Source organism: Aulonocara stuartgranti (genome assembly GCF_965226115.1).
Source record: "Aulonocara stuartgranti genome assembly, chromosome: 7".
Taxonomy (NCBI): Eukaryota; Metazoa; Chordata; class Actinopteri; order Cichliformes; family Cichlidae; genus Aulonocara; species Aulonocara stuartgranti.
Window position 1 is genome coordinate 1,957,552 of NC_138945.1, and position 21,503 is coordinate 1,979,054.

The 21,503-nt window shown below is 42.2% G+C and overlaps 2 protein-coding genes across 13 annotated transcripts in view; both read left to right on the top strand.

Moving 5' to 3' along the window:
• Nucleotides 1-21,503, top strand: part of immp2l (inner mitochondrial membrane peptidase subunit 2) — a 223,240-nt gene that overhangs the window by 181,536 nt on the left and 20,201 nt on the right. The window lies entirely within an intron of this gene.
• LOC309711263 (uncharacterized protein) lies at nt 307-12,145 on the top strand (the record flags this gene model as incomplete). 12 transcript variants are annotated; one of them, XM_082541459.1, is made up of 12 exons in its annotated part: nt 307-530; nt 1,176-1,254; nt 1,560-1,604; nt 2,400-2,444; nt 3,799-3,843; nt 4,639-4,683; nt 6,024-6,068; nt 6,959-7,003; nt 10,226-10,270; nt 11,198-11,327; nt 11,527-11,621; nt 11,824-12,145. In XM_082541459.1, 12 exons carry the CDS (start codon nt 406-408, stop codon nt 11,833-11,835), a joined length of 756 nt encoding a protein of 251 aa, XP_082397585.1. In that variant the 3' UTR covers nt 11,836-12,145. The 12 variants fall into 12 exon arrangements, with proteins under 12 accessions (XP_082397585.1, XP_082397589.1, XP_082397592.1 ...); XM_082541463.1 differs by having other exon boundaries at nt 1,176-1,230; nt 1,557-1,604; XM_082541466.1 differs by lacking the exon at nt 1,560-1,604 and having other exon boundaries at nt 1,176-1,230; nt 2,397-2,444.

Sequence of the window (21,503 nt, forward strand, 5' to 3'; positions counted from 1 at the left end):
ACTTATTTTCTTAAATTGCTTATCTATTATCTGTATTTTAACTTGGGGGTCTAGGGGTGCTGCATGTTTATGATAACACACTGACAATATCAGGACAATTTTAGCCTTACTCTATCAGTGAACAGCATGCCCATGCTAACTTAAACTAGACCAGCAAGCTAACCCCATGTGTATTAAGTGTTACTTCAGAATAGGAACCAAACAAATTAACGGAACGAAATTAACTGTAACAGCAGTTTGCAAAACATTGTGACAGTTCTCAAGTGTTCCTACCTCAAATCCAGCACGTGTTGCTGTGTTTTTGTTGTTAAATGGACGAGGAGAGACCGTGGCTGGTGAGAGGATGCAGCATTTCGTCAGTGGAGCATAGAACGACGTCTCTGATTGGTCAAAAAGTGAGTAAAGATGCATCTGATTGTTCGAAAGCGTCAACCAAAGAGCTGCTGGTCACGGCAAGATACAAACTCGCCGGAGCTCTGCGTGAACGGCACATCCGGGACCTTCAGCACTCAGGAGAGATTTATCTTGAGGTATGTATTTACCTTTGATATCCATGCGTCGACGAAAGCTCCGCGAGGTAAAGTTGTATGTTTAACAAGCTAATTAAGGTTAGTTAAACGGAATTAAAACAATACACAACCGATTTGAACAAATTGAAAGTGGTGAATGATGATAAATGCTAAAAAATTACTTAAGATTTATCTTTAACAATAGATATTAGAAGTTAAATTTAACTGTTTTTAAATTCCCACCGGAGTTAAAGGGACCTGCGGCCTTGCATGTGCTCTGCATCTTCAACTGCAGAGACAGTCAGTCTAAGCTCAGTGTAGCTAACTGCAACACACTTTTTTTTTTCAACACAAGATATGCTTGGGGGGATTTAAATGATAATATTAATGTTTTCTTATTCAGCACAAATCAATAATATTATAGTTATTTGCTCACGGTCTGGGTCTCTGGCCCAGCGTTTCTGATGTTATTCTAAGGTTTTTGAGTTTCTTATGTTTAATGGCGGGTTAGTTGAGTTTGGCTTAACGTTATTAATATCGTTTTAAGGAGTTTATGTTAGGGCTGTATATTACCACGTTTGTATTTTCATGCCATGTTTCCTGTTTTATTTTGAAAGAGTCTGTTGCGTTCAGTTCATTAATCTCACTTCCCTGTTGTGTCAATAGAATCATTTGTGCAAGCTACTACCCTGCTGTCCCTCTGTCGTGTCTCAACCTCCAACAGGAAAGTAGAAGTCCTCATATGGTAGGACCAGTGATTGTAGTGTGTGTTACACTGTCCTCATATTGTTTTAAGCTGTGAAGGACAGGAGTGTGTTTCAGTTGCCTTCCTCATGTGGTAGGACCAACAACTCTAGTGTGTGTTACACTGTCCTCATATCGTTGGGTAGCAGAACCGTACAGTGTTAAGTTTCTATAGAATCTGGTATAAGGAAGTCAGATCCTTCTGTAATAATATTCACTGATACAAATATGATCTGTAGTTAATTAAATAGTCGGGATTTATACTAGAGAATGTTTCTGATGTTATATTGTTGTCTTTTGTTGCAGACACCAAGTGCCGAGGTCCTGCCTCAACCTCCTTCAGACCAATTGGTGAGTGACACACCCACTTCATTCTTCCAACAGGTTACACATTATTTTTTTGTATTTGGCATCAAGTATATGTGTCAGTTGGGCCTAGTGCATAAATGAAATGCACTTTAATTGTACTAAAACAATCAGTTTTAGTCGAAGTTAACCAAAACCAACATTAGCATTAGGATAAAGTAATTGTCTATACCATTTGTTAGTCCAAACTTTCCCTTAAAGCATCAGCTTGATCTTTATTCTGACAAAATTTGATATTTTTGTCGTTTTACACATGTTTTTGTCAAAATAAGCTCCCGCTGATCAGTTTACATGATTTAATTTCTGGGGAAATAGATGGCTGTACATCAGTGTTGGGTTTAGAGCTTTTATTGACAACAGCAGGAGAAGTTAGAAGTCAGGAATGTGAACTCTACATGTGTTCAGTCGTCATGTCCTCATATTGTTTTAAGCTGTGAAGGACAGGAGTGTGTTTAAGTAGAAGTCCTCATATGGTAGGACCAGTGATTGTAGTGTGTGTGTTACACTGTCCTCATATTGTTTTAAGCTGTGAGGGACAGGAGTGTGTTTCAGTTGCCTTCCTCATGTGGTAGGACCAACAACTCTAGTGTGTGTTACACTGTCCTCATATCGTTGGGTAGCAGAACCGTACAGTGTTAAGTTTCTATAGAATCTGGTATAAGGAAGTCAGATCCTTCTGTAATAATATTCACTGATACAAATATGATCTGTAGTTAATTAAATAGTCGGGATTTATACTAGAGAATGTTTCTGACGTTATATTGTTGTCTTTTGTTGCAGACACCAGGTGCCGAGGTCCTGTCTCAACCTCCTTCAGACCAATTGGTGAGTGACACACCCACTTCATTCTTCCAACAGGTGAAGATGGATGTTGCAGACAGGACATATCCTAACTTTTGCAGCCGTTACGATAATAACGCGCTGTTTGCACGATGAGCACAGCTTCCAAGCTCCCCTAAATTGACCGTGCGCTTCGTGTTGTGTGTGCGTGAGTCTGTGCATTTAGTGGCGTCTGTGCAGAAATGACTAGTAAGACAAGGCTGCAAACTATTCTCACAGACTTCAAGTGTGCACTTGAATCCAAAACGATCTCTCTCTCTCCCTCCGGCTCTGTTGAGATGCCACTGGGAGAGTAACGACTGCCCCTCCCCCCCTCTGCTCAGCAAACAGGTGGCTGTTTTTGCACCCCTCCCCCTCTGCTCTGCAAACACGTGGCTGCTTTTGCACCCCTCCCCCCTCTGCTCAACAAACACGTGGCTGCTTTTGCACCCCTCCCCCTCTGCTCTGCAAACACGTGGCTGTTTTTGCACCCCTCCCCCTCTGCTCTGCAAACACGTGGCTGTTTTTGCACCCCTCCCCCTCTGCTCTGCAAACACGTGGCTGCTTTTGCACCCCTCCCCTCTCTGCTGAGGGCAAAAACAAGGCTCATGTGCAAAGTGAAGCAAAATAACATTGACAGAGGTTCAGAGAAAGGAGAAAAAAACGGAGCAGGCTCCCGTTGTTCACTTCAAGGAGGCGGCTCTACGGGCCGTTTTGTTTGTGACCGACACACACAGTATATATATATATATATATATATATATATATATATATATTCTCAATCACATTCACACCACTCTCTTATATCAGTTCCACTACATCAAGACTATTTTATGGTGGTCAGCTGTTTTATTGTCATGTATTTTGCATAGTAAGATAACCATGTCCTCCATTCAAAAGCACTGAAAATGTCTATGGTGGTGCTGTACCTAATATTGTGCTCATTTGATCCAAAACCTATTTTTCCTTTATTTTGAAGGCTGAGGCTTAGATCCATTAGGTATTCACGAGAAAGGCATTATCGCATGTCAGGATTACAGTATATCGAAAATATGTGATTATAATGGGAGTCAATGGGGCCCAAACGGATACAAGGGTAAAAGGAGGTAGTACATATGTGAATCTTCTTTACTATACACCACACCATAGAGGGGATCATTGAATTTCAAAAATAATCCTAAAACACACATCCTGGCCAAGTTTCATGCAACTAGTCTTTAAAATGACTGATATATTGAGAATCAAAAATCCAAAGTTACCCAAGCGGGTCCCTTTTTTCGCTAGGGTAAAACGAGGGTTAAATAGTCGGGATTTATACTAGAGAATGTTTCTGACGTTATATTGTTGTCTTTTGTTGCAGACACCAAGTGCCGAGGTCCTGCCTCAACCTCCTTCAGACCAGTTGGTGAGTGACACACCCACTTCATTCTTCCAACAGGTTACACATTATTTTTTTGTATTTGGCATCAAGTATATGTGTCAGTTGGGCCTAGTGCATAAATGAAATGCACTTTAATTGTACTAAAACAATCAGTTTTAGTCGAAGTTAACCAAAACCAACATTAGCATTAGGATAAAGTAATTGTCTATACCATTTGTTAGTCCAAACTTTCCCTTAAAGCATCAGCTTGATCTTTATTCTGACAAAATTTGATATTTTTGTCGTTTTACACATGTTTTTGTCAAAATAAGCTCCCGCTGATCAGTTTACATGATTTAATTTCTGGGGAAATAGATGGCTGTACATCAGTGTTGGGTTTAGAGCTTTTATTGACAACAGCAGGAGAAGTTAGAGGTCAGGAATGTGAACTCTACATGTGTTCAGTCGTCATGTCCTCATATTGTTTTAAGCTGTGAAGGACAGGAGTGTGTTTAAGTAGAAGTCCTCATATGGTAGGACCAGTGATTGTAGTGTGTGTGTTACACTGTCCTCATATTGTTTTAAGCTGTGAAGGACAGGAGTGTGTTTCAGTTGCCTTCCTCATGTGGTAGGACCAACAACTCTAGTGTGTGTTACACTGCCCTCATATCGTTGGGTAGCAGAACCGTACAGTGTTAAGTTTCTATAGAATCTGGTATAAGGAAGTCAGATCCTTCTGTAATAATATTCACTGATACAAATATGATCTGTAGTTAATTAAATAGTCGGGATTTATACTAGAGAATGTTTCTGACGTTATATTGTTGTCTTTTGTTGCAGACACCAAGTGCCGAGGTCCTGTCTCAACCTCCTTCAGACCAATTGGTGAGTGACACACCCACTTCATTCTTCCAACAGGTGAAGATGGATGTTGCAGACAGGACATATCCTAACTTTTGCAGCCGTTACGATAATAACGCGCTGTTTGCACGATGAGCACAGCTTCCAAGCTCCCCTAAATTGACCGTGCGCTTCGTGTTGTGTGTGCGTGAGTCTGTGCATTTAGTGGCGTCTGTGCAGAAATGACTAGTAAGACAAGGCTGCAAACTATTCTCACAGACTTCAAGTGTGCACTTGAATCCAAAACGATCTCTCTCTCTCCCTCCGGCTCTGTTGAGATGCCACTGGGAGAGTAACAACTGCCCCTCCCCCCCTCTGCTCAGCAAACAGGTGGCTGTTTTTGCACCCCTCCCCCTCTGCTCTGCAAACACGTGGCTGCTTTTGCACCCCTCCCCCCTCTGCTCAACAAACACGTGGCTGCTTTTGCACCCCTCCCCCTCTGCTCTGCAAACACGTGGCTGTTTTTGCACCCCTCCCCCTCTGCTCTGCAAACACGTGGCTGTTTTTGCACCCCTCCCCCTCTGCTCTGCAAACACGTGGCTGCTTTTGCACCCCTCCCCTCTCTGCTGAGGGCAAAAACAAGGCTCATGTGCAAAGTGAAGCAAAATAACATTGACAGAGGTTCAGAGAAAGGAGAAAAAAACGGAGCAGGCTCCCGTTGTTCACTTCAAGGAGGCGGCTCTACGGGCCGTTTTGTTTGTGACCGACACACACAGTATATATATATATATATATATATATTCTCAATCACATTCACACCACTCTCTTATATCAGTTCCACTACATCAAGACTATTTTATGGTGGTCAGCTGTTTTATTGTCATGTATTTTGCATAGTAAGATAACCATGTCCTCCATTCAAAAGCACTGAAAATGTCTATGGTGGTGCTGTACCTAATATTGTGCTCATTTGATCCAAAACCTATTTTTCCTTTATTTTGAAGGCTGAGGCTTAGATCCATTAGGTATTCACGAGAAAGGCATTATCGCATGTCAGGATTACAGTATATCGAAAATATGTGATTATAATGGGAGTCAATGGGGCCCAAACGGATACAAGGGTAAAAGGAGGTAGTACATATGTGAATCTTCTTTACTATACACCACACCATAGAGGGGATCATTGAATTTCAAAAATAATCCTAAAACACACATCCTGGCCAAGTTTCATGCAACTAGTCTTTAAAATGACTGATATATTGAGAATCAAAAATCCAAAGTTACCCAAGCGGGTCCCTTTTTTCGCTAGGGTAAAACGAGGGTTAAATAGTCGGGATTTATACTAGAGAATGTTTCTGACGTTATATTGTTGTCTTTTGTTGCAGACACCAAGTGCCGAGGTCCTGCCTCAACCTCCTTCAGACCAGTTGGTGAGTGACACACCCACTTCATTCTTCCAACAGGTTACACATTATTTTTTTGTATTTGGCATCAAGTATATGTGTCAGTTGGGCCTAGTGCATAAATGAAATGCACTTTAATTGTACTAAAACAATCAGTTTTAGTCGAAGTTAACCAAAACCAACATTAGCATTAGGATAAAGTAATTGTCTATACCATTTGTTAGTCCAAACTTTCCCTTAAAGCATCAGCTTGATCTTTATTCTGACAAAATTTGATATTTTTGTCGTTTTACACATGTTTTTGTCAAAATAAGCTCCCGCTGATCAGTTTACATGATTTAATTTCTGGGGAAATAGATGGCTGTACATCAGTGTTGGGTTTAGAGCTTTTATTGACAACAGCAGGAGAAGTTAGAGGTCAGGAATGTGAACTCTACATGTGTTCAGTCGTCATGTCCTCATATTGTTTTAAGCTGTGAAGGACAGGAGTGTGTTTAAGTAGAAGTCCTCATATGGTAGGACCAGTGATTGTAGTGTGTGTGTTACACTGTCCTCATATTGTTTTAAGCTGTGAAGGACAGGAGTGTGTTTAAGTAGAAGTCCTCATATGGTAGGACCAGTGATTGTAGTGTGTGTGTTACACTGTCCTCATATTGTTTTAAGCTGTGAAGGACAGGAGTGTGTTTAAGTAGAAGTCCTCATGTGGTAGGACCAACAACTCTAGTGTGTGTTACACTGTCCTCATATCGTTGGGTAGCAGAACCGTACAGTGTTAAGTTTCTATAGAATCTGGTATAAGGAAGTCAGATCCTTCTGTAATAATATTCACTGATACAAATATGATCTGTAGTTAATTAAATAGTCGGGATTTATACTAGAGAATGTTTCTGACGTTATATTGTTGTCTTTTGTTGCAGACACCAGGTGCCGAGGTCCTGCCTCAACCTCCTTCAGACCAATTGGTGAGTGACACACCCACTTCATTCTTCCAACAGGTTACACATTATTTTTTTGTATTTGGCATCAAGTATATGTGTCAGTTGGGCCTAGTGCATAAATGAAATGCACTTTAATTGTGCTAAAACAATCAGTTTTAGTCGAAGTTAACCAAAACCAACATTAGCATTAGGATAAAGTAATTGTCTATACCATTTGTTAGTCCAAACTTTCCCTTAAAGCATCAGCTTGATCTTTATTCTGACAAAATTTGATATTTTTGTCGTTTTACACATGTTTTTGTCAAAATAAGCTCCCGCTGATCAGTTTACATGATTTAATTTCTGGGGAAATAGATGGCTGTACATCAGTGTTGGGTTTAGAGCTTTTATTGACAACAGCAGGAGAAGTTAGAAGTCAGGAATGTGAACTCTACATGTGTTCAGTCGTCATGTCCTCATATTGTTTTAAGCTGTGAAGGACAGGAGTGTGTTTAAGTAGAAGTCCTCATATGGTAGGACCAGTGATTGTAGTGTGTGTGTTACACTGTCCTCATATTGTTTTAAGCTGTGAAGGACAGGAGTGTGTTTCAGTTGCCTTCCTCATGTGGTAGGACCAACAACTCTAGTGTGTGTTACACTGTCCTCATATCGTTGGGTAGCAGAACCGTACAGTGTTAAGTTTCTATAGAATCTGGTATAAGGAAGTCAGATCCTTCTGTAATAATATTCACTGATACAAATATGATCTGTAGTTAATTAAATAGTCGGGATTTATACTAGAGAATGTTTCTGACGTTATATTGTTGTCTTTTGTTGCAGACACCAGGTGCCGAGGTCCTGTCTCAACCTCCTTCAGACCAATTGGTGAGTGACACACCCACTTCATTCTTCCAACAGGTTACACATTATTTTTTTGTATTTGGCATCAAGTATATGTGTCAGTTGGGCCTAGTGCATAAATGAAATGCACTTTAATTGTACTAAAATAATCAGTTTTAGTCGAAGTTAACCAAAACCAACATTAGCATTAGGATAAAGTAATTGTCTATACCATTTGTTAGTCCAAACTTTCCCTTAAAGCATCAGCTTGATCTTTATTCTGACAAAATTTGATATTTTTGTCGTTTTACACATGTTTTTGTCAAAATAAGCTCCCTCTGATCAGTTTACATGATTTAATTTCTGGGGAAATAGATGGCTGTACATCAGTGTTGGGTTTAGAGCTTTTATTGACAACAGCAGGAGAAGTTAGAAGTCAGGAATGTGAACTCTACATGTGTTCAGTCGTCATGTCCTCATATTGTTTTAAGCTGTGAAGGACAGGAGTGTGTTTAAGTAGAAGTCCTCATATGGTAGGACCAGTGATTGTAGTGTGTGTGTTACACTGTCCTCATATTGTTTTAAGCTGTGAAGGACAGGAGTGTGTTTCAGTTGCCTTCCTCATGTGGTAGGACCAACAACTCTAGTGTGTGTTACACTGTCCTCATATCGTTGGGTAGCAGAACCGTACAGTGTTAAGTTTCTATAGAATCTGGTATAAGGAAGTCAGATCCTTCTGTAATAATATTCACTGATACAAATATGATCTGTAGTTAATTAAATAGTCGGGATTTATACTAGAGAATGTTTCTGACGTTATATTGTTGTCTTTTGTTGCAGACACCAGGTGCCGAGGTCCTGTCTCAACCTCCTTCAGACCAATTGGTGAGTGACACACCCACTTCATTCTTCCAACAGGTTACACATTATTTTTTTGTATTTGGCATCAAGTATATGTGTCAGTTGGGCCTAGTGCATAAATGAAATGCACTTTAATTGTACTAAAATAATCAGTTTTAGTCGAAGTTAACCAAAACCAACATTAGCATTAGGATAAAGTAATTGTCTATACCATTTGTTAGTCCAAACTTTCCCTTAAAGCATCAGCTTGATCTTTATTCTGACAAAATTTGATATTTTTGTCGTTTTACACATGTTTTTGTCAAAATAAGCTCCCTCTGATCAGTTTACATGATTTAATTTCTGGGGAAATAGATGGCTGTACATCAGTGTTGGGTTTAGAGCTTTTATTGACAACAGCAGGAGAAGTTAGAAGTCAGGAATGTGAACTCTACATGTGTTCAGTCGTCATGTCCTCATATTGTTTTAAGCTGTGAAGGACAGGAGTGTGTTTAAGTAGAAGTCCTCATATGGTAGGACCAGTGATTGTAGTGTGTGTGTTACACTGTCCTCATATTGTTTTAAGCTGTGAAGGACAGGAGTGTGTTTAAGTAGAAGTCCTCATATGGTAGGACCAACAACTCTAGTGTGTGTTACACTGTCCTCATATCGTTGGGTAGCAGAACCGTACAGTGTTAAGTTTCTATAGAATCTGGTATAAGGAAGTCAGATCCTTCTGTAATAATATTCACTGATACAAATATGATCTGTAGTTAATTAAATAGTCGGGATTTATACTAGAGAATGTTTCTGACGTTATATTGTTGTCTTTTGTTGCAGACACCAGGTGCCGAGGTCCTGTCTCAACCTCCTTCAGACCAATTGGTGAGTGACACACCCACTTCATTCTTCCAACAGGTTACACATTATTTTTTTGTATTTGGCATCAAGTATATGTGTCAGTTGGGCCTAGTGCATAAATGAAATGCACTTTAATTGTACTAAAACAATCAGTTTTAGTCGAAGTTAACCAAAACCAACATTAGCATTAGGATAAAGTAATTGTCTATACCATTTGTTAGTCCAAACTTTCCCTTAAAGCATCAGCTTGATCTTTATTCTGACAAAATTTGATATTTTTGTCGTTTTACACATGTTTTTGTCAAAATAAGCTCCCGCTGATCAGTTTACATGATTTAATTTCTGGGGAAATAGATGGCTGTACATCAGTGTTGGGTTTAGAGCTTTTATTGACAACAGCAGGAGAAGTTAGAGGTCAGGAATGTGAACTCTACATGTGTTCAGTCGTCATGTCCTCATATTGTTTTAAGCTGTGAAGGACAGGAGTGTGTTTAAGTAGAAGTCCTCATATGGTAGGACCAGTGATTGTAGTGTGTGTGTTACACTGTCCTCATATCGTTGGGTAGCAGAACCGTACAGTGTTAAGTTTCTATAGAATCTGGTATAAGGAAGTCAGATCCTTCTGTAATAATATTCACTGATACAAATATGATCTGTAGTTAATTAAATAGTCGGGATTTATACTAGAGAATGTTTCTGACGTTATATTGTTGTCTTTTGTTGCAGACACCAAGTGCCGAGGTCCTGTCTCAACCTCCTTCAGACCAATTGGTGAGTGACACACCCACTTCATTCTTCCAACAGGTTACACATTATTTTTTTGTATTTGGCATCAAGTATATGTGTCAGTTGGGCCTAGTGCATAAATTAAGTGCCCTTTGATTATATTAAAATAATCAGTTTGAAAGTTTCCCATATTCAACATTAGCATTACTTGTTTGTGAACATCTTAGGAGAAAGAAATTGGCATATCATTTGTTAGTCCTAACTTTCCCTTTAAAGCATCAGCTTGATCTTTATTCCTACTAAATTTGATATTTCTGTGTTACATTGTCCTCAGATTGTTTTAAGCTTTGAAGGACATGATTTTGTTTTTTTTTAGCCTTTCTCAATTGTTAGAACCAACAACTCTAGTTTGTGTTACATTGAAACTGAACAGCAGGGATGTTTGTCATGAAGATAATAACACTCTATCCGATTTCAAACAATCACACTGTGATGAGTATTATTAGTAGATTATGTTCACATGTAAAATATTCATATCAAATGGTAAATATCCTATATTTATATAGCGCTTTACTAGTCCCTAAGGACCCCAAAGCGCTTTACACATCCAGTCATCCACCCATTCACACAGACATTCACACACTGGTGATGGCAGCTACATTGTAGCCACAGCCACCCTGGGGCGCACTGACAGAGGCGAGGCTGCCGGACACTGGCGCCACCGGGCCCTCTGACCACCACCAGTAGGCAACAGGTGAAGTGTCTTTCCCAAGGACACAACGACCGAGACTGTCGGAGCTGGGGCTCGAACCGGCAACCTTCTGATTACAACTCTTGAGCCACGATCGCCCCTTAGCCCCTTAATGTAGAATTACACACTGCCTAACGCTGACTTTGCCTACAATGCAGAGAAAAAAGCAAACAGACCTATTGCATGCATTGATTCTCATATTTCACTGTTACTTTTCAAAGGCTCAAGGACCAAGTATTCCGGGGGTTCCAAGCCACACGCTTTACTCAGCTGCCCTGGACAACATGAAGGGCACCTCTGCCTCAATCACCCTGGACAACAAAAACATTAGCAACACTTCACCAAGAAGGGGTAAAGGCACCAAAATACAAAATGTTTTAGGTTAATATACTTGTGATCAAAGAACAAGTTTGTTTTCAGACATGACACTATTCAGAGCTTTTATCATAAATCATTTCATCTTATTTGATTCCCAGCAGAACACAGCACTTCAAATGGTTCATTCCAAGCATCCTTAAAGGAGCAATAAGCAATATCTTTTCACTGCTAGGTGTGCTGTTTTGCACTGCCTGTGAACCAAACCAAAGTCTATGGCTGGAGATCAACACAGAGAGAGGGATTGTGACTTCATGCTGTACTCCAGATGTAATTACACCTCTAGTTCTTCACATAGTCATTTTTAATTCCTTCAACCTAAGTATGATGAATTGTGCTTATTGCTCCTTTAAAGTGCTCCAGTAGAAAGCAAGGTTTAAGAACATTTTGTATTCACATTATAAACTAGAATATTTTCTATCTTTTCTTGCATTCACATTAAGATATTTTCTTTTGTTTCCATTTATGACAGCTGGGACGGTGAGAAGCAAGTGGACAAATGATGAAGTGAAGGTTGCTGAGCGGCATGTTTCACTTCATAAAAAGCTGCAAAGTACCAGGTAAAAAGGAATGTGACTGCTGCCTCCAAGCAGAGCCGGCAGCTCTGAAAGGCAGAGACTGGGTTGTCATAAGGTACTACAGCCACAACAGGATCATAGCATTAAAAGAAAGATACTTTGTTACTTCCACAGTTATGTCAGTATTGCAGTTTTCTGTATTGCATTGTTCTTACTCATAAATCTGTGGTTTATGCTGGGTGCTTTTTGCAATTAAATGATAAAAAAGGCAGATAATGTTCCACGTTTTTATTCACATGAACATTCACTACAAAATTAATTAATGCATTACAATATCAAGACTTAAAAAGTAGACTGACCACATTTGACCCATGTCTTTTTTTTTTTTTTTTTAAGTCTTTACACAGCTCAGATTTACTGTTTTATTAACACATAAATGTCTGATATTTCTGTCAGAAGTTACCCAACTGATGAGCATTACTATTGTGCATCCATGTCTATTATATTGTAATCTCAAAAGGAGCCAAGCTAAAAATGCAGAACCTACCGTTACCTGGTCCTTATAAGTCATGTATACTTGAAAATTATGTGTTTCCATGGGCTTCACAATTCACCTAAACATGAAATATCTGTGTGTGACCTTATGGTACTCATAAGTCACATAAACCTGACAGTGTCCTCACAAGTAGCATTAAATTCAGGTTTGACCAAAATTTAGCCCTAGCCAAAATCTCAACAGATGGGTGTGTTCCTGGAAGCATGGGTCAAATTTTTTGAGATCCCCATGCCTCTAGGACCTTCGGAAAGGCACGTTCCCATTTGTCACATTTTTGTCATACGTACTGATATATCACGAAAACACGTATGTGTGTGTGTGTGTGTGTGTGTGAGAGAGAGAGACTGAGTCATGCTCTTTTTCCTGGATATCCTTCAGGAGGAAGTGGGAGCTGTTCTCAGCCCTGTTACGCAGCGTTCTCGTGAGGAAATGAGCTCCACAGTTCAGTTAATGAGACACAGCAGGGGAACAGAGCAGCCCCGGCTACTGGCTCTAATACAGCAACTTCCTAAACATCACCGTCTGAACGTTAGACGGCCTTTTATTTATTACCGAGAGCATCGTGTCCCCAGACATTCTCTGTGGCCATTAGCATCACTGTCTTTATTTTTAACCTGTAAATTCAAAGAAAAGAAACTTTGGCAAACTCTCAAATCATGAAACCTTTGGCTGAGTTTATTTTCATCGACATAGGGACATGACACCGACTTGGACTGGTTTTGACAGCCCATAGTAACCATACTATGGAAAGTCTACTACCTCGTGAAGCAAATCTTCTTGGGATTGACCAGCCTTGTTTGGAGCTGTCTCATGCAGTGTAAATGGACTAGCTCTTCTACAGCACTTTTATACCCTACAGGCTTACAATTAAGAACTGACAGACATAAGAAGTTTGAAGGACTGCTAGAGGCCAACATATTCGCTTCTGATGCAGTTTAAGCAACAAAATTTCTTGGTCAGGTTTGCCCAACAAAGATATGTGGTTCAAACCGTGTGGTTTAGGCAGCAAAGGCATTAAAAGCATTAAAACCGCCTGTTAGATTGAGCTGGTTTGGTTTAAACCACAGCTGGGCTTCAGTCTTACGTGGGTTCATTATTATTTACTCTTAGCTGCTTTTTATTGTGTTTTCACCAACTGTGGGTTGGGTCTGATTAGAAATGGGCCTTTCTTATAAGCTTTGTCACACGATAAAAACCGCTGCCATGCTGTTATTAATTACACCTCTTGATGATTGACTGCTGAATTATCTTTAAAGTTTATGTCTTGAGACAGTTGGCCTATTCTTAGTTCTCCTTCAAATGGACTCGGTCAAATTTCCGCCCCCACGCCTGTCAATCACCTTGACGAGCTGTCATCTGCTCTGAAGCCGAGGCCAGCAGAGTCCATTAAGCCTCCACATTAGCTGAAGAATGAGACAAGCAATGCAATTAAACACCAACACTGCTCCACTGGGCTATTTTTTTCTGTCCTTCCTCTGATACTCGGAAAAGCAGCAGAGCCAATGGTAAATAGGTAAACAGCCCCCCCCCCCCTTTTTTTCCCAATAAAAATGCACATAAAGATGTCTCATGGTCCCAGTAATGATAAGATTTTATGTCTCATTTTTATATTTCTTCATGTTTTTGCTTTGTCTTTGCACATCACAGTATTTTAGAGAAGGTTTGACCAAAGAGAGCTAAAATTACGCCCCAAAATGTGCTCGTATTACACCAATTTATCTGTTGTTTATTTAATTTTTTTACTGCTCACCTGGGCTCAGGTGCAGCAGCCTAAGCAGAGCAGCCCAGACTTGCCTCTTCCCAGTCACCTCCGCCAGCTTATCCACAGCAACACCGAGGCGTTACCAGGTCAGCCGAGAGACATAATCTGTCAAGTGTGTCCTGTGCCAACCCCAGGACCACCTCCTAACTCGGCATGCCCAAACCACCACCAGAGCTGGCTCCTCTGTAGCATCTCTACTCTGAGTCTCTCCCAAATGATTGAACTCCTTGTTAAGATGTATGTGTCCTACTGCGCAAGTGTCCAGTGGGGGTGGGGCATGGCTACGCGCAGGCGGGAAAGGGGGTGGAGAAGTTTGGAGGGTCCGTTTTTTCTGTGGTTGTACAAAAGAAGGCGACCATTAAAGTTGGAGTTACTATGCCAGTTGTGTGATTATTGGAGTACCACTCCTCACCCCGTCTCTAAGGAGAGCCCAGCTACCCTTCAGAGGAAGCTGATTTGCGCCAATTCAATCTCTGTTGTAACTTTATCGCAGATTTTTGTTTGCTAACAGCATTTTGGTTATTTTGTAAGTGATTTAAGTGTTAGCCACATGTTTAGTGAGAGCTGTTAATTATAGATTTAATTTTCTGCTAAAATTGAGCATTTAAAAGGTATTTCATTAGAAAACTGCGTTTCCCAGAATCCTTTGTGGTAGATGAAAGTTACTCAGGTTTTAGCTAGCAAGGAAAGTTTCGGGAAGCCATTATATGTTGCTCTGATGTCGAGCAGTTTATTTGTTGTACATTCCCCTTTTTGAAGCCTTATATAAAGACTCGTTTCTACAATTCGTGTCCGATCCATTTTTTGGCTAAGTGGATTCGCCACAATAATCTCGTTCTTTCGGTCAGAGCTGAGTTGAGCACAGGTGAGGGTGGGGACATAGATCAACCGCTAAATCAACAACTTTGCTTTCACTCTCAGCTCTCGTCAGCACAACAGCCCGGCACAGCTTACGTATCGTTGCAGCCACTTCACCAATCCATCTGTCGATTTCTCGCTCCCCACAAGACCCAGAGATGCCTAAACTCCTCCACCCAGAGTGGGCACTCCACCCATTTGCAGTTGAGAACCAGGCCTCAGACTTGGAGGTGCTAATTCTCATTCATGCCGCTTCACACTCAACTGCTACCCACTCCAGTGCGATCTAGAGGCCACCACCTGATGAAGCCAACAGAACCAACATTGAGGCAGTTAAACAGCTGCTTGGTCCCTGGAGTGAATGATTCACCCTGGGTCCCTAAAGGCTCTGGATGTTGTCGGCTGTCTTGGTTGACACGCCGCTACAACATTGCGTGGAGATCTGGGATGGTGGTTCCCATCTTTAAGAAGGGAGACCAGTTGGACCTTCCCAGATCCCCCTGTAGTGGGGGGATCCAAACGAGGGTTTATTTGATTTTAGATTTATTTTGGTTCAACTTTCAGCCCCTGTTAATTAAAGTAATCTTAAGAGGTTTGTTTATGGTTAATAATTATTTTATTATTTCTTTGAAGATGAGTTTTCTGCAGGTAGGGCAATGCTGAATTTTGAAAGTTCCTCCCCCAACATGATGGAAATTTATTATGGCTTTCTTATCTTTTGGAAAATTGCTGCAGGACTCCTCGATGAGAGCTTATAATGTGCTTGTGTTTCTTAATTTACTCCTGTTAAAGGACCATGGTATACCACTACTGATGATAACAGAGATATCGGTGTGAATGAGCCTCCTCCTGTTATTAAAATTAGAATTTCATGTCTGGTTTCTGAACACCAAGATCCAGACGGCCAAAATTGAAAAGCTGGAAAAGTCCACATTAAGTCGCCACCTAGAGTCAAGAAGTTTATGTTGTTCATGAGAAGAGAAGATCGGGTGGAGCATCGTAGCACCAAAGCTAATGAATTATTTACTTACCCCGATCACGAGCACGAGTATTGACTGAACAGAATGAGATCCATGGTGTTTAAAACATTTGAGGTGATTTGATAGGATAGGATGCCTCCTGTTTCAGCATAGGAAGAGACCAGGATACACATTTGATTGGATGGAAAAATAATGGCACTTAAACCTAAAATGTGGCATCTGCTTTAAAATGGACAGACAGCTATGAAGCATGTTACAAATGTAAAAGGTGGTCAGTAAAGTCTCATTTTTGAGCTTCTACTTCAGCATTTTGACCAACACCATGTTCGTGATTGGTTCTCTGTCAGAGTAAAGCCAATCTCACCATTCTGCACTTCCTGCAACAAGGACAGTGAGCATGGTGACTTTTAGTTGTAAATTTGCCCTTTAACCTCGAGTGTCTTCCAAACATATGAGGGTGTTGGTTGTTTGGTCCATAAAGGTTCATCTGCTGTTTAAACTGCTGAAGGACTCGTGAGCTTTCTATGTGCAAATGAAAGACTTCTTTCCCGTATGAAGACATTATTTAAGGTGTTATTGTGTGAATCGCTTGGTTGGAGCTGGAGCGACTCTTCATGTCAGTGCTTCCTGCTGGAAGGAGACCTTTAAAGCTTTAACAGACAAATAAACTTTATTGATGTGCTGCTATTAATTCAGATCCGCCGATTCTCCTGCAGCAGGCCACAGGTCGCACTTTGTGTGTCCTGACAGCACCAACGGGAGATTTACGAGCAGCGTGGGCTGTTCGGGGGCGAGTCTGTGAAGCTGTTGTTTCTATGTGGCGGGCGTTTCTGGGCTCAGCTGTGATTCATGCTGACCTGATAGGGTGGTACGGGCTGAGCGTCATCAGCGCCGCCTCTGATATGAAACCCATCACAGGCTGGTTAATTATTCATCCCATCACCAGCAGGTGACCTGTAATTTGCACAGAGGCGTCTGACTCCAACAGCTGCCAGGTTGAATCACATGACGATGGCGTGTTATGATACGTGAACGCGGCGGTACGATCTGCCACTTCCTCTCAGTGTCTGGCGCGCTGCTGCAGGGTCTCGCTATGGTGTTTGCTGGTTGCCAGGCTGGCGCGTGCTGCCTGTCAGAGCGCGGTCGCTTTCTGTGTCACAGTTAGCTGATGTGACCTGATGCATCATGTGGGTGCTGCATGTGTGATGTTACCATCTGAATCAGGAGATGGAGATGATATACACGCTGGATGATTTTAGCAGTACTGTGCAGTACAACAGTTTGAGAAGTCTGCCAAAACCTTTGATCGATACTCTGATCATCACACGAGCTAAAGATCGTCCTCTTTTGTGTTTACGCTGATTCATTTTAATTCTTCGTCGACAGCTTTACTTTATTTGGTACATTAAACAGCCAATCACATGGCAGCAACCTCAAAGCAGATGGACTACAGCAGCAGAAGACCACACTGAGACCGCTGCTGTCGGCTAAGAACAGGAAAAAGGAAACAGTTCACACGATCCCATAATGGAAACACGTTGCGTGCGAGCTTCAGATAGTAGGAGCAGTTTGGTTTAAACAGCATGAAAGCTTGGCTCCATCCTGCCCCTCGTCAACAGGTCAGGCTGCTGCTGGTGTGATGGTGTGGGGATATCTTCCTGGTACACACCGGGGCGCTCAGAACTCCACAGCCTACCCGAGTGTTGTTGCTGACCATGTGCATCCCTCCTCCTCCTTCTGATAGATAACACACCGCGCCGCAGACTATCTTGTGCATAGAACATAACGATGAGTTCCCTGTACCCACATTACTTTCACAGGCACAGATCTCAGTCCAGTAGAGCAGCGGTCCCCAACCCCTGGGCCAAAGACCGGTACTGGTCCGTGAGTTGTTTGGTACCGAGTTGAGGCTCGGGTGTGAAATTTTAGTTTTTCAGGGTTTTTATCGTTAACTCAGTTTCCCTGGGTCTTTTCCCGTGTGTTATGAATAAATCTTATAATAATCTCACCTTAAAGGTCGGTCCGTGAAAACATTGTTGGACATAAACCGGCAAAAAAGGTTGGTGACCGCTGCAGTAGAGCGCCTTTAAGATGTGATTTTATGGGAGATTTTCATTATCAGTGACTGTGTGACGTCATCACGGACCAAAATCTCTGAGGAATGCTTCCTTGTTGAATCTGCAACATCAAGAATTAAAGCAGCTCTGAAAGAGGAGAATCAACTGCAGAATGACTAAGGAGCTCAGCAACTTTGCTTTTATAATGAGAATGCAACGAGCTGAGAACTGCAGCGCAGACGAGTCACAGTCGTCGGTGCAGACGGACTCTGATAGGTCGAAATATGTTTGCAGTTATCAGCAAACCTTTGCCGGTCTGTCTGTGAGTAGAGACCGGTTCCAGCCAGCCAACCCGTGCTGTCACCTTGTAATCGGAAGTGGGCGCCCAGGTCGAGTACACCTGGGATAGGTCACCAGTGTATTGCAGTGCTAACAGAGAGAAACAACCATTTATGTTTACATAACATCTACAGTGAAGTTAGAATCGGTAAATATTCTGAAAGCACGTCTAATTATCAGTATTTATTTGTATGAAATATTGTTCAGAGCTGCATGAATTTAGCACCAGCTTTCAGAGTTCATATGTTTTTATCAGAAGTACTTCCAGAAAGAGCTAATCCTGTGTCTCTGGCAGCTTTAGTACTCGGTTTGATCTTTACACAGGACAGTTCAGGAATCCATACATGCTGAGACCCACCTGTAAATCTCTCAGTGCACATATTTCCATCCAATTATGCTGAGCCGTGTCTGTAGTGTCTGACAGCCGATGTCAGAAATCATAGAGCAGACACGCGGACTCGTTAGGAGGGAAAATTAGTGGAAAACTTTATTAGCACTGGAATTTCCCTGCATGAACAGATGGAGATGTAATGATCGTTATCGACGTGTCCGGTCCAAACACCTAATCATCTGAACTGGCCTTGAGGAGCGCAGGCAGCAGGTTTACCTGACCGTGTGGATCTCTCAGCAGCTGTCCACCTCGGCCTCATTAAACTCCTCCCAACCTCTGCTGTAACATCCATCAGCTGCTGTTAACACTGATGGAAGGAGGTGTGTGTGTGTGTGTGTCACAGTAAAAATGTGACTGTGTGTGAGTGGAACATCTCCCTCATCATCTTAGTGACGCACACCAGCCCTCTGTGGAGAAGAGCCGGTGAAAAATCCACTGCTGTGTTCACACAGTGATGATGAGGCAGTTTGTAGCATCTGGAAGCTCTTCGAGGCGTCTGTGGCGTCACTCTGCGCTCTTTTTGTCATTTCTCTGTGGATAAGTACATTTGGGGCGAGTGTGTCCCAGTTCAGCCCTCCGAAACAAGATCCTGTCCATCTCAGGTTAGTCTGGGGACACGCCGGAAGACTTCTGAAGCTCTGTTATTAAAAAAAACTAAGTGGATCACAGGCTTGTTGGAGCTGTGTGTGAGTCACAAAGCCAAAATATGAGATATTTTAGATGAGGATGAGATCATTTTGAGCATGAATGGACTCTGTGATCATGCTTTTCTCAAGCAGTTGTGTGATTGTTTGGTACATATGATTCTTTTCTGACTTTGTGTCTCAGTTACCAGGTAAATTGGACGGTCTGAGTCAGATCTCTTTATTTTGGGTGCCTGTTTTCTCTCTTCGAGTTTCCACCACTAAAACTTACTCCAGGAAACTTTGGAGCAACTCACTCCCACAGCAGGAACCAGGATGTCATGCTGGGTGGAGTTGTTCATTCTGTGAGATGAGGCAGTTACCCCACGAACACACTGGACACAGCTGCCTGTCCAGTAAGTGGTGCAGAGGGTGTCAGCATGATCCATGATGGATAACAGCTTGTTCAGCAACAGAAGTGTCCGGTTTGCAGCCAATCAAAGAGCCCGCCTTCCTCATCAGTTTGTTCAGTCTGTCGGTGTTACCAGCTCAGATGCCCCCCCTCCTTCCCCCCAGCAGACCACAGCAAGATATACCCCACAGGATCTTAGACACAGTCATTCTCCACCACCCTAGGGTGCATGTCTGATTTTGACCTCAGGACTTCCAGGCCATACTCGGCACAGATGTTCCTGCTAGCATCTTGCACCCTGCTGTTATGTGCTGGATTGTCTCTGGGGCATCTTTACACAGCCTGCACCTGGGGTCTTGCCTGGTGTGATAGACCCCAGCCTCTATGGATCTTGTGCTCAGAGCTTGTTCTTGTGCTGCCATGATTAGTGCCTCTGTGCTGTCTTTCAGTCCAGCTTTGTCCAGCCACTGGTAGGATTTCTGGATGTCAGCCACCTCTATCTGCCGGTGGTACATACCGTGCAGGGGCCTGTCCTTCCATGATGGCTCCTCTCCTTCCTCCTCTTTCTTGAGTTTCTGTTGTCTGAGGTATTCACTGAGCACTCGGTCGGTTGTGGGCATCTTCCTGATGTACTCGTGGATGTTGTCTCATCTTCAACAGTGGTACTGACACTTATCAGTTCCCGGCCTCATTCCTTCCATTTATTATACAGTCTCAGGGTGCTGGGTCTGGGTTACAGCTTTCCTAGCGACCTCTTCATGGTTCCCATTTGCCTGCGGGATCCCCAGGTACTTGTATCTGTCCTCGATGTCTGCGATGTTGCCTTCTGGTAGTTTGAGCGCCTCGGTTTTGACTACTTTCCCTCTCTTTGTTATTATCCGACTACACGTCTCCAGTCTGAGTATCATTGCTGTATATCCTGCCGGTGTGGATGATGTGATGTCTCGCTCACTCTTGGCATACAGCTTGATGTCATCCATGTAGAGGAGGTGGCTGACAACTGCTCCACTCCGTAGTCTGAGGGGGTTCAGGCTTACGGAGAACGACAGTGGGGACAGGGCATCACCTTGGTAGATGATCCTCGGGGATCAGGACTGTCTGGCCTTCAGTTAGCACCCATTGATGAGACGTTAGTAGAAATGCTAGTAGATGAGAGACACCCAGAATGACCTGATGTCCCCCCCCCTTGCTGTAGCATTTGTGTTGTACATTGTCGATCTCCAGCTCTGAGAGCAGTTCCTTCTTCTGAAAGTTGGAGCTACTTGTTGTCTAGCTGTCAGTCTGGATGCGGGGTATTGAAGATTCCACATCCTCTTCATGTAACCCCTTCATCACAAGCATGAATGTCAGGGTAACCTTGAGCTTTTATGATTTCTTTGAACTGTTCCAGTGTGGAAGGATTGCACAAGATTTACACCAGATTTAAACACGTTAGCAAAGTCTCTCTGATCCATTTCTAAACAATTGCAGATTTCAAGATCATCAGTTCAACAACTGTATGTTAGTGCAAGTTATTTAGGTGTGTCACTGCTTTACTGAGGTCTGTAAGAAGACCCAAACTGTTCATCTCAGGTTTGAGGAAATTGGTTAGGATGTTAAGGAACCACCGAGGCTCAAGCCTTCCATGATGGCCCCGCCCCTCCCTGAGCCTGGTTC